This window comes from Trachinotus anak, unplaced genomic scaffold (assembly GCF_046630095.1).
Source record: "Trachinotus anak isolate AG129_WGS33_773 ecotype Australia unplaced genomic scaffold, CSIRO_AGI_Tana_v1 ptg000010l, whole genome shotgun sequence".
Classification (NCBI taxonomy): Eukaryota; Metazoa; Chordata; class Actinopteri; order Carangiformes; family Carangidae; genus Trachinotus; species Trachinotus anak.
In genome coordinates this window covers 21,325,284-21,341,958 of record NW_027273861.1, presented here as the reverse complement: position 1 = coordinate 21,341,958, position 16,675 = coordinate 21,325,284, and the positions used below count along the sequence as shown (strand labels likewise).

Here is a 16,675-nt window from a genome sequence, read left to right as displayed (position 1 = left end):
TCTAGGCAGGCCAGACAGCGCTTATGCTCGCAGTGAGCCATGGCCGTGTTGCCATGGTGAAGCTGCTCCTGAGCTGCGGCGCGGATGTAAATGCCCAGGACCGCGAGGGATCTACGGCCCTGATGTGCGCCAGTGAACACGGACACACGCACATCGCTCGTCTGCTGCTGGAGACAGGTCGCTGTGACACCAGCCTCAGAGACAAGGTACAGTACGGTGTTACGCTGTAAAGTTTAAATTACACTGTCAACTGGACTGTTGTAAAATCCAGATGTTTCACCTCTCATCCAATACACTTTAGAAATTACACATTTCAAAGGAGAGATGCCCTCTGTGACGTCCCATCCAGTCTGACATATTAGGTCTTGTAACTGGACATAAATTTATTGGCTTTCACCAATGTACATATCTATACTTCGCCTACTGCATAAACAGTGTGGCTCCACTGATGTTTAAGCATGCAGTCCCATGGGTGAACTGTTGCCTTAGTGTGTTGTCGGGTTAAAAATGTATCACAGTGTTGTGTAAATAGCAACACAGCCCAACCAGACCTGTGTTTTAATACTACATATATAAAACTACAGAGACAAATCAAGAGGTGCTCCCTTTGGGCAAAAAAATTGGTTCAATATGGAGTCACGTCTAACCCCAACAGAAGCTAATTTAAACATGGAACAAGTGGCAAGAAAGACTGTGTGTGCTGCCTTTGGCTTAATCTTAAGTGAATTCCTTCCAGAGATGTCAGGGATCACCGCTTCATATCAATAGGTACTTATTTGCTGCTTGTTCTACATGATTGGTCACACGGCTCCTAGGCCTAGTTCACACAGTGTAGATGTGTCACTAGATATTAGGCTACCCCTGCGCTCAGTGTTAGGTGGTCAGTAAAGGTAGGTACAGGCATACAATGGCTGGTGCCTGGCCGACACATACTATATTGATTCACTCCTCTGGATTGTTGCAGCCTGAGGTGTAGAGTTGGGGGGAAAGGTCACAGACTTTTCCTTTGCAAAAAATCCTGTGAACACTGTTGCAACACTGCTGCTGCTCATGTAACATTTCATAAGCCCCACCTTCACACCTGCATCCACCTGTGGGCTCCGATTCTAATTCATAAAAATTTCACTCGTCCCTGTTCAACAAAACCTGTCTGGCTCATCCTGTCAGTCAACCATATGCCTCAGGTAGCTTGTTTGCCATGACAAATGAGCACACACTATATTTAGGGACAGTAAGGGACAAACATCCTCTAGAAAATGAGGAAATAAGCAGCTCTGGCAAGCCATTTTAAATTACATGCAAGCAAGTCAAGCTGTTTCTTTAACAGGTTGATGAAATTCACACAGAGTATAAGACAGAGCATTCACACTGTTCTTAGGCATCTGCATCCCCATGAGACAAGATGTCTCTCTCAGTATCCAGCCTTGTCTGCTCTGGTTAATGTCAAATCTGAAGCCTTTGATGAAAAGAATATATGGAAAACACCAAGACACGCGGTAAGAAAGATGCAGGAAGTTACAAACAACAATATAGAACATTACCAGTTTACTCAGCCGTGAACATTTATAGTCTTAACTGACGTCTCTGTCAAGCACACAACCCATCTTAAACTATAAAGAGATGAGCTTGCAAGAGATTGCATTCTGGAGAGGTGTGTTGGCAGGAAGAATATTATCCACGGGGACACAAATATGGTTTCACCTCTCTGATAATTGCTAAGATATCAGTTTTTGGTTATTGCCAGTTGGATTGTATCATCTGATATATGTTGCTAAAGTACTGAGCACCAGAGCAAATGATTTATGTCAGTGCTTTTAGCTGTTAAGAGTGGCCAATAAACAGATCTTCCAAAAGCTTGATACATTCTATTAAAATCCATTGTATTGCTTTTATATGATGGACAAAAAAATGCTTGGCAGTCATATTACTATATATGACTGCAGGGCAGACACAACTAAATGGAAAGGGAATGGGAACAAGCCACTGATAAAAGGTTTGCAATTGAGGATACTGGCTATAAATATATACCATCCAGACCAATTACCTATTTCTTGTTCTTCAGTCTTTGCGGTTCATTTACTAAATAAATGAAATGATGGATACAACATTGAAGTATCAACTATCACGTTTAATTATCTGTTTATGTCAAAATTGAAATAACTGTGTTTAAGATACTGTGTGTTTAACATGTAGTGCCCAAAGTACAAGGGCTCAAAAATAATTGGTTGCTTAATGTTTCATGGGCAGCTGTGTCATCTCAACCTTAGTTCTTGCATAAAAGAGCTCACACTTAGCTTTGAGTTGACTGAGAGTTGAGAGTTGCCATCTAGATGTGGGGGTGGAGTTGTTTGTCAGTAAGAGCAGTAAAGAGGTGACCATGCCAATGAAGAGGATAATAATGAGGCTAAAAAAAATCTATCTGAGAGATATCAAAGGAAGCTGGTTTGCCAAAATCAATAGCTGGGTACATTTGAAGTCTTGTGGAGGACTAAAAAATGATTGAAGAAATGGTGAAGAAAAACCTTTATGACTGCACAGCAAGTCATAGAGGGGTTGGGATCAATGTCGTAGGCATACCCGTTTCCTTGTGAATGAGCAAGAGAAGACTTGACATGACTTTAACTTCAGAGGATTCACCATAAGATCCCAACTGAGGGTAAACCTCAGAAACAGAAAGGCCAGGCTGCAGTTTGCAAAATCAAGCAGAAGGAAACTGGTAGAGTCCTGGAACGAAGTGTGGACTGATGAAAGAAGTGTGCGGAAAGTTTGAAAAAAAAAGAAAACAGCTCATGACCCAAAGCCAAAATCTCATCATTTGGCCAATATGTGTCTTGTACCCCCCCAACAAACATGGCTATGTGAACATGGAGATGCTCACCATGTTACTGTCTTCCTGCAAACTAGCCTTTGATCAGCACATCACGCAGCACCCTTAGTGTCACATTTTTCAACTCTACTCTAACAGTCTGTCCTGGACTCAAACCACTACAGTAACTATCAAACGATAACAAATCGACACAAAGGTAGCGTACACAGTGTGTCAGGAAGCATAGCACAAATAGCCATCAAGAAAAGCTTACCAACTCATTATAGGTCAACACAGTATGAATAAATGGATGACAGCACCTGATCGCGCAATCACTGCATTTTTTTATAATTCATCATTCATCATCAATGGCAGATGGTTAACGATGCTAACATTCGATGGACTTCAAGTTTGCTGAGTAAAAAAGTATCTAATGTCCATAGTTCAGCAGTAAACTCCTCCTGTTCTCTTCTATCCTTCCTCTGCTGTTTGTTTGGATTTGTTAAACATTATGCTGCTAACTAATTCGTCCATTAGCTGAAGAAATCACTCTTGCTAAAAGTTTGAGGAAAAAAAACTGACATCACCTCACACAGATTAACAGATATGACAAGGAGCGATTTCGTAACTTTTGAGAAAAAAGTCAAATAAGTGGCGGGTAGAAATGCAATTTATCTTTCATTCCAAAACCATAAGTGTGATGGGTCCTTGACAGATACTGGGCCCCACTCCATTTACCAATGTTTGTTGCTCAATGTAGTGTAAGATGTTAGTTTGAGAGGCCACAAATTGCACTGACATATTCTTATGAAATGAAAAACTCACCGCTGATGGACATAACAGGATGCCTGTGGAGGTACACGTGCAGCCAAGTTGATCAAAACACGTTGGACAACATTTCGTCATTCATTAGGACAACAAACAAATGGCCACACCAACGAAAGAGCTTTTCAGGAGAAAGTGTGGACTATCCTTAACTAAGTCACTAAATCAATCCCCTGATTTTAGTCTGATTTAAGGAAAGAGAAGCAAAGACCAAAGGCAGAAAGCCCCCAAGACAAGTGAGAGCTGAGAGCGGCTTCAGTGATGACCTGGGAAAGAATCACCATCGATGACACAAAGCATCTGGTGGTGTCTGTGGGTCGAATGACTTCAGGTAGTCATTGACTGCAAGGGGATTTCCACAAAGTATTAAATATGACAATTCTGGTTGAATTCATGTGTATCGTTTCTATTACTTTTCAACCCCTAAACTTTGGGCACTGTAGGTTAAGAGGACTACGTCTGCCACACAGTAATGTAAACCTGCTAAAATTAAAGCTGAGACATGGCTTTTTACTGCAGTATCCATTATTTTAGTTCATATTGAATTTGCTAAAGCACAGAGCTTGAACTACAAGAAAACGTACCTGTCCAAATATTAAATAAAATTGCAGTTTCTGTGGTATCATAGCTGCAAAAGGGATTTAGAATATTCCCATATTAAATGATAAAATAGTATATTTTGTGTGCCTCAGATCATTTCTTCCATTTCCCTTTCATGCCATATTACAAAACCTCCACGGCGAATGATTTAACTCTGGCTGATTACACAGGCAATTTCAACATGATGCAAAGAAGCTTACCAGTATATTATTATAATCTTTGTGATACATTCTGATGTGTAATTTTGGAAGTAAATTATTAGATCAGATTTACAGACACGCAACAAATCATAATCTCTATGATGTTTTGAGACAGGAAAAATACTGAGATTTATTTCCAGATGCTGAACCCAGAGCTGTATCAGGGTGGCTGCAACATACACCTTCTGTACTGTAATGTCCGGTTGTTAGAGGAAGGAGCAACACAACACTGCCACTGTCAGGATAAGAACAGTCACTGCAATGTCTTTAATATGAGACTAACATCTCTTACTCTTTGTTTTCCCTCAGAATAGTCAGACAGCACTGTCGGTGGCAGAAGGAGCCTCCCACCAAGACATAATTGACCTTCTGAGGGCCCACACTGAGACCCAAGCCTCCGAGGCCCCGTCTACCACCGACCTCATCTGAGCCAGGCTGACCCTGTTTACGCTTCCAAACCACTTTCAGCTTGCTGACTCCAACCCTTCCATTTCAAGACCCTCCACACACCAACATCCAGGGGAGAAAAGCTGAAATACATGTCACCATACAGGAAATACTCTGTTTGACCAGTGGAAAAAGTGGATATGCTCTGTTTACCGTAGATTTATGGGAGCTCACAAACAAAACCTCTGGAGCGTCCTGCAGTGAACGCCCACATTTTTCTTCCACATCTCTGCCAACATGCCCCGTGGGTGTTTATGGATATGCTGCATCAACCACTCAGTGGACAAAAAACAGAGGGAGGGGGCTGGTAAGATTGATGATAAGACATTGCCATAGTGACAAGTGTGATTGACAGGATGTTACACACACACACACACACACATACATATATCTCTGTGGTGGATGAAGAGATACTCTGCTGAACTGCTGCTTCCTATCATCAAACTAGCTTGACAAGCAAAATACTAAGCACATGATCTACCTTTCAATTATATGATATTAAATATGACATGGTTTCTATTTTTTTTCTTTCATGTCTTTGACATCATCCTTTTCATAAGTGGACATAAGCCATTATTGAGAACACAGTATATGTAGAATGTTATTCTAACAGATTATAATCATATACAAACACAGAAACTGTATTTTCTACTGCACTTTTTTTTATTGTTTGTGTACAGTAAATCATCCTCTCTAATATTGGTGTCCAGAATAAAGTATATCTCCAAAAGTATATATTACAACATAACTTAATAGAGTAGAATTTCTGGTCTAATTTCCCATCATTTAGTGAATCTTTGGCATCATTTGTCATATTGTTTTTGACATAGTAATTTTTTTCACATCTTACATGGGTGATCATCATCTGTGAAATATTAAAAAACAAATGGTTTAGTTGGAGATGAAATGTTTCTGTTGGATACAGAAGAAATGATTTTTATAACCAGAATATAACCTGATAAAAGAAAGACAAATGTCTTTTACTAAGAAGACTGTCCTGTTCAGAGGGTGCTGCATGCAAACACAGTTACTCCCCCTGCTGGTTGTCTCACAGTACTAAATAACAGTATGTTGTAATACTGTCTGTTCTCATGATAAACATCTTTCTCTCTCCATCTCAGTCTCCATCCCCCAGCTCAAATGTAATGTATGTCTTGTTCGTCTGCCTGTTTTGAATCAAATCATGTATGCACCTGTTACAAAATGCACAATGTATATCAGGCTGTCAGGCTGTGACACATTCCAAAAAAAATGTAGCAAGTCTATCTGTACTGGCATGGATCATGGGACTAACAGAGACATAGGCTGTCACTGGCTATAGCAGAGTGAGTCTGTTACATGTGACAAAAGGTATTAATCACTGAGAAAATCCTGAACACAAAGATCGGATTTGCCTGTTTTAAAATTACTAACACTAATTCATCCTGTTCCTGTCTCCAGGCATTCATATCATCCCAGAGCAATGGATGTTATTTTTTGTTATCAGTCTAAGAAGCAATATAAATGGAATAGTATTTTTTCAGTCAGAACACTAGCTATAGGGTGAATAGCTTTGGTCTAGCCTTAATCCGATGAAAGTCCTACATTAGAGGGGATATATTCCAGGGAGAGTGGCCTTTTTCTCCTGTTTACCACAGAACTACACCCATATTCCTAAAGTATCTTAAATCAGCAATACTGCTCTGATAAAATGTTTACAATTCAACATTTCCCCCTGCAGGTGTAAATCAGGTTAGTACGTTTACAAGAAACAAAAAGGGATCTATAATTTTACCTATAAACAGGTAACTGGTGGTGGTCTCTGACTACTATAACAGCATCTTGTCATCTTTGAGAATCACTGTTTATTTATGATATTTGAATGGAGTAAAGCTAGTTTTCTAGGGTCACTGATGGTGGAATTTAAAAAGGGGAATACCACTCAATTTAAAACTGCCATATCCAAGGTCTATGACAGTCCTGTCTGCATCTACAGTCAGAAAATAAGTCACTTCCTTCAGATGCAAGACTTGAGACAACCAGTTAAGTCTCTGACCTTTGATCATAATAAACTTTTTTTGTTTCTCACCGGTAAACCTGACACGTCAGCTCCTATTACTTATCAGTGGCGCATTAATTTTTATATAGCTGGATTCCAAATTGGAAATTATTGGTGTTCTCCAAATGATTATATATACTTCCATGCCTCTGTAGTGCTGTCTTTTAAGCTATTTATTATCTGCAGTGTGATCTGACCACTGACCCTGCACCAGTACTCTCATTCCTGGACACTTTATAAATATGGGTGCTTACATAGGACTATGTGGACTGACATGAAGATGGACTTATTATATAAAGTATCTTATTATATAGTTGTGGCTGCATTTACTCAGCAACAATGAGAATTTTTCAACAGTGGCTTAGAAATCAGATCATTGTCATTTGTTGAGTCACAAAGTAGCACAGATTCATTCAACATTGAGGCTGCATTTACACAGGATCAGCAAATCTGAATTCTAATTCTGTGCAGCACAGCTGATTGTTACTGGTTGTGTGTATATTAAGGGACACATATTGGGAATCTGTGTAGCTTCCCATAACACATACAGCTAAAGGATGATCTGATCTGTGCTGTGACAAGTATCTGGTGTATCTGGTCTTCCGTGCCTGTGTATTAAGTCTTAAACCACATTCATATGTTTAATCCATTGTGACCCAGATAAGATAAGGTTCCATAACTGGCTGAACACCAAAGACCTTAAATCAAATCTGTTTCACATGGGGTTAAATATATATTTTATCCGTTCCTGTAAATCCAGCCAAATACATGTACATACAGTATTGTGAAGAGTATATAACAAGTATTGTCTGACAGTTTGCTCTAAAAATTATATGAAGTATTTATTCCAAATGCTATATTTTTTACCATATATATAGTATACTTATGTATGCATGGACAAATATCCCAGTTATTCTGTTGGAAGGGACTTTGGATGATTAGATATTATGATGAGTGTCCTTGATGATGTGATTATTTGACACATTAACATTGGGTGGCTGGGTGGTATAGTAAATATGTGATTTGATGAGGTTCTGGACTGTCATGTGCCCTTTAATGCTACATTTATTGGTAAATTATGAAGCAGATCCGACACTGGTCTAAGCTATAAGGGCAATGTCTCCCTTGTTTGAATACCCGTCTGAAAATCTGAGACTGTGTACATGACAGAGTCAAATGTAAAAAACCTGTACCTCTCTGTATTATTCCTTGTACAATGGGCTTGTATGTTACAAACCAGAGAACTACTTCTAAATAAATATTAAGACTTAAACCTATTTAATGCCTATTTCATGTTGTCCAATTTTTTCCAACAGAGAACAGCAGCGACAGCAAAGTTAAGATGCTAGCTTGTGAATTAGTAGTTATTAATTAGAGAAAAAGACCCATGTTTGATTTGATGTTATGCAAATTACACAGTCATATTCACACTTGTACAGAGATGCAGGTCAGTTGGAGAATACATCTATTAAGCTAAACTGACCGACTAGACAACTACCTTATTCATGTTTATAGTTGAAACATAGGAGTCTAATCAAGTTAATTTAATGTGAAGAGCACCAAATCATAACAGACATTATCTCAAGTCACTTTTCATTTAAAGCTGGTAGAAACTTTGAGCAGTGCCAGGCTCTGTGTGGGATAACGATAACAATAATAATTATAATATAACTAATAATAATAATAACTGTACTTATGGGTGTTGAGCAGCAGGTGGTTTGCAATCAAAGATCCAGACTCTGCAGGTCTGGAGGCAGAAACACCTGCAGAAAACGACAGGAGGAGAAAGGATAGAGATGAGAGAGCAAAAAACTATGGGAGAGAGAAGAGTTAGTAACATGAGTCGTCGTTTAAATGAGGGGTAGCATACTAGCATTAGCTAGCATTAGCATTAGTGAGGGGGGTGGGGGTGGTACATGACGGAGCAAAATGTAAAAACCTGTATGTTTTTGTATTATTCCCTGTACAATGGGCTTGTATGTTACAAACCAGAGAAATACTTCTAAATAAATAAATGAATAAATAAATAATAATAAGAAGAAGATTTTAAACCTATTTAATGCCTATTTCATGTCATCCAATTTTTTCCAACAGAGAACAGCAGCTACAGCAAAGTTAAGATGTGAATTTGTAGTTAGTAATTACAGAAAGCATGTCGGCACCCAGCCATCAAATGAGTCATTGTTTAAGTGAGGTGAAGAACACTAGCATTGACATTAGCTGGGATTAGCATTACACTAGGGGGCCCTGCACCCAGCCACCAGGACTTTCTCCCCCGACTTACTCACTGTCTCTGATTTATTGTGAAAAAACTCATCGTGATATAATGATGAAGTCATGACGAACTACACAGTAAAAACTCTGATTGACTTCACTGGTCAAAGCTCTACAACTGTAAAAACAACCTCAATATGCTGGTGGATTACACTTTAGTTTACCACACTGTTGTAATGTGTCACAAATTAAGATCTAGGAAAGTCTAACAAGAGTCTAATTAGTGTCTATAAGAGTCTTACAGTGGGAAAAAAAGATGCATGTTGTGGAAACTTCAAGAGCCTAATGTTTGTGACATATGGGAGTAGAAACTATCACTACTTACATCAATATATATCAGTAGAGGTACATCTTATATGCAGTTTCTAATTATAACATAATTTAGTCTGCAGTGTCTATTTGGGGTAAAACTATGTTTACTTCCTGTCTAATAAAGAACATGTTATTTCTAGTTCGGTCTCATTTGATACAAAGTACGGCTTTTTATGTCTCACAAGCATACAATGGAAAAGTGCAATGAGATTTGTGTTTGTAAAAAGAAAAACAAGACTGTGTTAATAAAACTGAACAAGTGACATTAGTGAGGTAACACAAAGATACTAAAAGACTGAGGGCTTTTGTCAAAAATCTGAAAAGATACAGAGCGTTTTGACCCCTATCTTTACCCCCCAATCTGACTGGACAGTGACAGTCCAGTCACAAAGCAGAATCCAATCAGAAGTCAGGTGGTTCCATTGCCTGCAGATCCTGAAAGGTGTAGTAGATTTTCAAGATGGATGACGGCACCGGCTGGAAAATCTACTACACCTTTCAGGATCTACAGACAGCAGAACCACTCACCCTCTGATTGGACTCTGCTTTGTGATTAGGCTGCCAATGTCCAGTCAGATTCAAATGTAAAAATAGTGTCAAGTTTTACAAACAGTTTTCTGCTCTGCATCTGTTCACAGATGTTAACAAAAGCACGCCTTTCACAGTGTCTTCGTGGTACCTCCCCACTAGTGTCATTTGTTCAGATGTTAAATCATTTTTTTAAACAAACACTAATCTCTTCTACACAAGCACAGTTTCTTCACATGTGCAAACTGGAATTTCTCATGCAGATTTATTTCACTAGTTTACAAAGGTTGATCAACAAATACATTTGGAATTATTTGTGAACATTACGTTGCAAGTTCAAAATGCTTTTGACACCAATTTGAGTCCGTACAGGTATGGAGTGTAGTCATGCCAACAACTTACTATTTATAGAGAAACAGTAAAATTCCCCAGAACTACTGTATCTCTGAACTATCTTTTTAACCACATCACACACATTTTGATAATTTACATGTTCTCATATATATAATTTAGGCAGTCTCCTATATATTATTTCCCTTTCGTTCACTGAGCCTTCCCAGAAACTGTCCTCTGCCCCTCTGGTGAGGCCCACCACCTACTGTTGTTGGTAGGTAGAAGCTGAGTTGTGGGCTAGAGACTAAGTTTGAGCCTCCACTCCAACACTGTTCATCCAAATCAAATATACAACTGTTGAAGTCCCAGTAAGCTCAAAAAGCTTATTGCAGAATGTATTTTGACGTTGCTCGATCATTTTATATTACTCTGTCTATCATCTTTAGTGAAAATTACCACAACACTTTGGCAAACCTCTGCTATAAGTGATAAGGAAAGGAGCTTCAGTCCTTTCTGTCTTATCTCCTTAAGCATAGGAAACTCTGGACCTTCCTTTATGAGAGGAAAAGAGAGAATACCTCCCACAATTCCTTGCTGTAGCAACATTTAAAGCGGCACCATTGTATACAACTATAGTTTCACCACAGCAGACCCACACAAGTCTAGAAACAACAGAGCATCTACAAATATGTTTGTGACATAGTTTAACCCTTCTGGAAATACTTTGCTGCGGTCGAAAAGTCAAAATAATAGGATAAGGAGAATTCATAAAGACAACTGTGGTGCAGAGACTGCACTTTCACTAGACTTTTTTTCTTTTCAAACCAACTTTATTTCCTTATAACAACTGGAAAATAAACATTCCTTTCCTAACCACAAATACATACAGGACTGAAATCTTGAAATAAGATAACATGGAGAAAAACACAAACAGAGAAAGTTAAGCCACTGTAATAATAAGGACATAGAAATAAGGAACTGGGCAAAGGATCAGAATAAATTACATATAGAGAAGAAGATAAAACTTCTTTCCTACTTCACATAGATCATAAACCTTTAAAATCGGTTGATAAATGTGAACGTTATGATGCTTTTATCCAAATGTTTTGCACCAAAAATACCTCTTGAGTTCTGCCCTACAGTCTATGGTTCTTCCCTGGCCCATGCCCCATAACTCTACCAAGTTTGGTGCAAATTGTTTCAGTACGTTTTGCGTAATCTTGCTGACAAATAAATGGACACGAGTGAAAACCTTTTTTATATATACAGTCTATGGTAAAAACATAAGCATAATGAAGCGGGAGTTTACTAACACAATAAACTCTATTACCCATAATGCTACGAGACCGCGCAGTTCCGGATTGGATCACTTCCTGTGAGGAAGTTGTTCGTTCAAAACAGATGTTAGCTCGTCGTTGAGATATTTTGCAACTTTCAATGAGTTTTACGTTAATTAGAAACCTTAAAAGCGTCTTACTGGTTATTCACGTAAGTCAAGTTCTTTATTTAAAGCTAACACATTTCATACTTAACAATTCCTTTGCTTTAACGTGTTTTATACCAAAGCTAACTAAAGCTAACAGCTAAGACGCTATTGCGCTGTCACCAAACATCACCTTGCTCCACCAGCTTTTTCAGCCTAAAATGTTTGTTTGTCTCTTGGACTTACTCTCAGACTTCCCGGAAGCATTTTTCGATAAATGCACTGTGTAAAGTTTCAGTACCAGAGATTTTTTTACTCCAGTTTCCTTTAAACTCCACTCTGTTTTCACACGAACTAAATTGCACTTGCATTGTAGCTTTTATTAATTGTGTACTGGCATGTTTTGGAAAGTAGAGGTATGATAATAAGCTTAGTATAGACTGGGTGGGCCTAACTAATGCAGCTTTCTTGCACTCATTGCAGGAACAGGACAAGTAGTATGTTGCAATTTAAAAGTAGGTCGTGTAAAGATATTTTTAGGATTAAAAAACTGTTGAATAGTACTTGTAACTATTGTTGATCATTTTTGAGAGGTAGGTAGAAAGACTGCTTGGTGTACTTCAGTTGTATTTAGGTTTTAATATCAGTGGGTGCCAGCCAGAGTTAAATGGTAATGATGTTTATTTAAGGTTAAGAGGTTCCTCTGCATGGCCAGAATAACTCATCAATTCATCATCTCCACCTCTATAGTAATTTCTGTATCCATGGAGACGCCAGAGCCTGGTCCAGCAGATGGCGAGGAGCGTCTGGAGCTACGACCTCGGACACGCTCCAACCCAGAAGGTGCTGAGGACCGTCGCAGCAGCACAGGCAGCCTGGGAGGCAACAGTAACCCAAACATATCCCAGCCTGCAGTGGGCAGTCGTGTGGAAGGGGAGGGCGAGGCTTCAACCAGTGACAGTCCCCCAAGTTCCACCACCACCACCGTCTCAACAGCTGCAGTTCAGACTGTAGTTCCCGCTGCAGCTACAGTAGCGGCTGCAACCAGTGCCTCAGTGCCTCTATCTACTGCAGCTGTTGCAGCCAAAGAGAGGCCAAAGCCCACGCAGCAGCAGCCCACACTGACAACCTCCATCCCTCCACCAGCAGAGTACCAGCTCCGAGTTCCCCGTGTTAACTGCCCAGAGAAAGTGGTAGGCCTACATTACAGTTCTGATTTATAAGGCTCCACATTAAAATCTAAGCTTCTTTTCAGGCTAAGGTTTAATTTATCTGATGATGTCTTCCTTGTACCAGATTATCTGCTTAGACCTTTCCGAAGAGATGTCTTTGCCAAAGTTAGAGTCTTTTAATGGGTAAGTGAATCAGTATTTCACTGCATTAGTATTTCATGTTTGTCACCTCTGCCTCATTTGATTGTATTTCCATTTAGGTCTAAAACAAATGCCCTGAACATATCTCAGAAGATGATTGAGATGTTTGTCAGGACTAAACACAAGATTGACAAACGGCATGAGTTTGCACTGGTTGTAGTCAATGATGATGCCCTGTGGGTGAGTACAGGAGCATTTTAATCTCCTCCAAAGGTAGATACATACAGATACATGCCTAGATACATACAGAGCTGATGTATCAAGGCAACATGCCTGCGATTTGTTTATACTACCTTCTGTTTCCTCTTCTTACGTATATGTGTATATGTCTGTCAGCTGTCAGGCTTCACATCTGATCCCCGGGAGCTGTGCAGCTGTCTGTATGATCTGGAGACCAACGTGTGCGAGTCCTTCAGTATCCTTTCATTCAAAACAAATTCTTAATCAATGAAAATAAATTTCATGCCATGAAGCAAGGCATAGGACAGTATATAAATTCTAGTTCTTAAGTTGTAACCTTAACTGTTCTCTGTAGACCTGGAAGATCTTCTTAATGTAATGTAAGTACTGTCTGACTATAAACCTTTTTGGTTTCATGAAAGACATGAAAAGTTACTTAGCTAAGGGTTTTCTCTTCTTGTCTTTTTAGTCGCCAGAAGATTGAGCTGCCATTGATGGAGAACGTTCAGACCATCCCACCTCCTTATGTGGTGCGGACTGTGCTCATTTACAGCCGACATGCAGGACAGCTTCAGTTCAACCCTTCCGAAGCTGTTAGTGTAAGTACAACACTGCTTAGATATATCCTTTTTTCTGTCTGTGCTTCATGCCCAGCATCAGTACTTTATACTGTTGTTTTTTCAGTGTGCATTTGATTTCTCGACTGAAAGACACTTTCCTTTTATTATCTTGTTGGCTGCTTTGAGCAGCTTTAAATTTAGATTAAAGTGAAAGTTTAGCTTTTTCATGTGTCCTGCTACAGAAAATGCTCCAGTCTCCATATTTTTTCTTTGATGTGGTCTATCTACACAACGGTGTTGAGGAGCAGGGAGACGAGACGAGCTGGAGGGTGAGTAGAGCAGCTGATGAAGTGGGTTTTGGATGCCTGAACATTATCAGTAGTTACATGACATAATGCTGAATGCTGTGTTAGATTGCTCAAGTAGTACAATAAATCCTCACTTGCACATCTGTTCTCAGTGCTAACTTGTGTCTTGCCTGTTGGAGATATCTTCCTGCACTGTATTCAAATGCTTCTGTCCATCCTGAGCATGAAGAGTGGAGTTAAATATATCTTTTTTTTTTTTCTTTTTTCTTTTTTTTTTTTCTTTTTACATGATATAATCTAAATTTCCCTTGGTGCTTTATTGTTACTACCTATGGTTCTCTGGCACTCACTGAATTTACATTTTCTGTCTCCAGGACAACTATACCTCTTTCTGCAACCTGGACTCAAAGGGCATGTGCTATCGCTTTGAGGTTTCCCTGAGTGGACCTGCTATTGAGCTGCACAACTGCATGGCCAAACTTCTGGCTCACCCTTTACAGAGACCTTTCCAGAGTCATGCGTCTTACAGCCTGCTGGAGGGGGAGGACCCCCAGGACATTGAGGCAACAGTCTAAAATGAGACACAATCAAATAAAGCACTGCTTCTCTGTGAAATTTACACACTGTTTCCTGCTACAGAGCAATATTTCCTAAAAATACTTAGGAAAACTAGGCGTAGTTATAAAGGTATTTCACCAGGTTACTATTAACATTGTCATTGTGTTTCGGTAAGAAGATGAATGAGTCATTCATTGTTCTAAACCTCGGAGGTAATAAAATGATCCAGTTGGTAGTGGTGAGTCTTAAAGGGGGAAATCAAGCAAACTGCAGTACATATCACAGTTTTCCATGGCAGGCCTTTTGGGACCTTAAAGTAATGAACTGTAATATGATGTACTGTATCATGGGGGTTACAACTTCTGTAATATTTCCTTCCCCTTTAGTTGTTAATTTCCACCTTTGTTGCCTATTTTAATGTATATTTTATTTGATAAGGGGTTGTTTTTAATCATTAGTTGATTTGTCACTCTTCTATGTTACACAGACAATGAAAGAATGTACAGTAAGATAGATGTGGCGTCATTTGGTTTAAAACTTTTCTTGACAATGATCTCTGTGTTGATGCTTTGATTGTGAAAAAGGCCCCTCGTACGGCCGGTCTAGCTGCACTTGAAACACATTGTATAGATGAGCTTTTTGAAGGTGTTTCTGGGTATTAAAAAAAAGTCATGTTTAATATTCTTCATGTTCATATATGTGCTGAATTTGGTTCTTTCTACTGTTTTGTCAGGAGATGGCAGCAGATTTCCTCATGAGATGAAGCCAACTCTGAATTCTTTGTCAAAGCGCTACTGGGGTCTGTGAGAGTACGCAGCAGTTTTGTATTTATATAGGTGTTGTAGTTAATATTCGAAATCAGCAATTTTGATCAAACTATTTGGCTTTGATCAGTCTTATGCTGATTTTGCTAAACTTATAACAACCTATATGACAGTATGATTAAGTACCTAGTGTTGAAAACTTTATCTCTTATCCACCTACAGCGTGAATATTACTTCAATCTTAGATATATATTTTCCTGTCATCCTAAAGGTGTCTGGACTTAAGAGGTGTTTTTATCTCAATCTGCAGCCATTAGATTTCCTGTTTTTGTTCAGAAATTGATCTAGCATCTGTCCTGACTCCTGACAGAGTGACAGAAGATGAATGACTAACATACCTTCATAAAGTATTTTTTTTCCGGCGAGGACAGGTTGTCAGGGGGACAATGAGGAGCAGGAAAACCCTGGGCTCAGAAAACCTTTCCCCTTTCACACCCTTCCCCAGCAGAGTTGACTGTTCCTCACGTCATCACTGCAGATAACAGTGGCAGGGGAGGGGATCCAGCCTGTCTGTACTGCAGGCAGGATTTGTTATTCCCTCATCCCTGAAGAATGACAGGTCCCTATTGTTTTCATTCTTTCACTCCTCCGCTGCCATGACTCCTTTCCGTGCTTGCTTGGGACAGGATATGGTGGAATTTTTTTTTTTTTTTTGGTTTTTTTTTTCTACTTTTACTCCTTACGTGGTTTACATTGTTCATCTACCAGGGAAATATGATCATTCTTTAACAATCAGTTGGAGCTATATTTAAATATGGCACTGATGGGTGATCTTTCCTGGTTTCTCTTTATATTGTACAGACAGTAGTGGAAAATAACCAGTACATTTACTCAAGTACTGTAGGCTTACTTAAGTACAATTTCCAATACTTGTACTTTATTTGAGTATTTTCCTCTGATGCTACTTTATACTTCTATTCCACCACATTTCAGAGGTTAGTGTTGTACTTTTTATTCCACTTCAATTACCTGGTCACCATAGTAACTGAGTTACTTGTCGGGTAAAGATGGACTTTTAAAACCTATTATCTAAAAAACATGGTACATTATTATAGATTCAAATACGCATCAGCCTGTCTGAATTAA

General features: G+C 39.1%; 2 protein-coding genes across 4 annotated transcripts in view; both read left to right on the top strand.

Annotated features, from left to right (window-relative positions):
• Window positions 1-8,193, top strand: part of kank4 (KN motif and ankyrin repeat domains 4) — a 74,217-nt gene extending 66,024 nt beyond the window's left edge. For all 3 annotated transcript variants that reach the window (XM_071486131.1, XM_071486129.1, XM_071486130.1), the window contains exons 9-10: window positions 6-206; window positions 4,741-8,193. In XM_071486131.1, coding sequence (XP_071342232.1) covers window positions 6-206; window positions 4,741-4,860 — 321 coding nt within the window. In that variant the 3' untranslated portion in view covers window positions 4,861-8,193. The remainder of the gene's footprint in view (window positions 1-5; window positions 207-4,740) is intronic.
• A 3,528-nt stretch (window positions 8,194-11,721) lies between these two features.
• On the top strand, window positions 11,722-15,444 carry babam1 (BRISC and BRCA1 A complex member 1). Its single transcript, XM_071486128.1, has 9 exons — window positions 11,722-11,851; window positions 12,537-12,979; window positions 13,083-13,141; window positions 13,219-13,339; window positions 13,496-13,574; window positions 13,695-13,719; window positions 13,809-13,938; window positions 14,142-14,228; window positions 14,582-15,444. The coding sequence occupies exons 2-9, from the start codon at window positions 12,551-12,553 to the stop codon at window positions 14,780-14,782; spliced, it is 1,131 nt and encodes a 376-aa protein (XP_071342229.1). The 5' UTR covers window positions 11,722-11,851; window positions 12,537-12,550; the 3' UTR covers window positions 14,783-15,444.
• The last annotated feature ends 1,231 nt before the right edge of the window (window positions 15,445-16,675 follow it).

Excerpts from the sequence above, each read along its gene's own strand:
- babam1 (XM_071486128.1), top strand. The coding sequence starts at position 12,551 with ATGGAGACGCCAGAGCCTGGTCCAGCAGATGGCGAGGAGCGTCTGGAG. Across the intron at positions 12,980-13,082 it reads TTAACTGCCCAGAGAAAGTG|ATTATCTGCTTAGACCTTTC; the intron begins GTAGGCCTACAT and ends TCCTTGTACCAG. Across the intron at positions 14,229-14,581 it reads GAGACGAGACGAGCTGGAGG|GACAACTATACCTCTTTCTG; the intron begins GTGAGTAGAGCA and ends TTCTGTCTCCAG.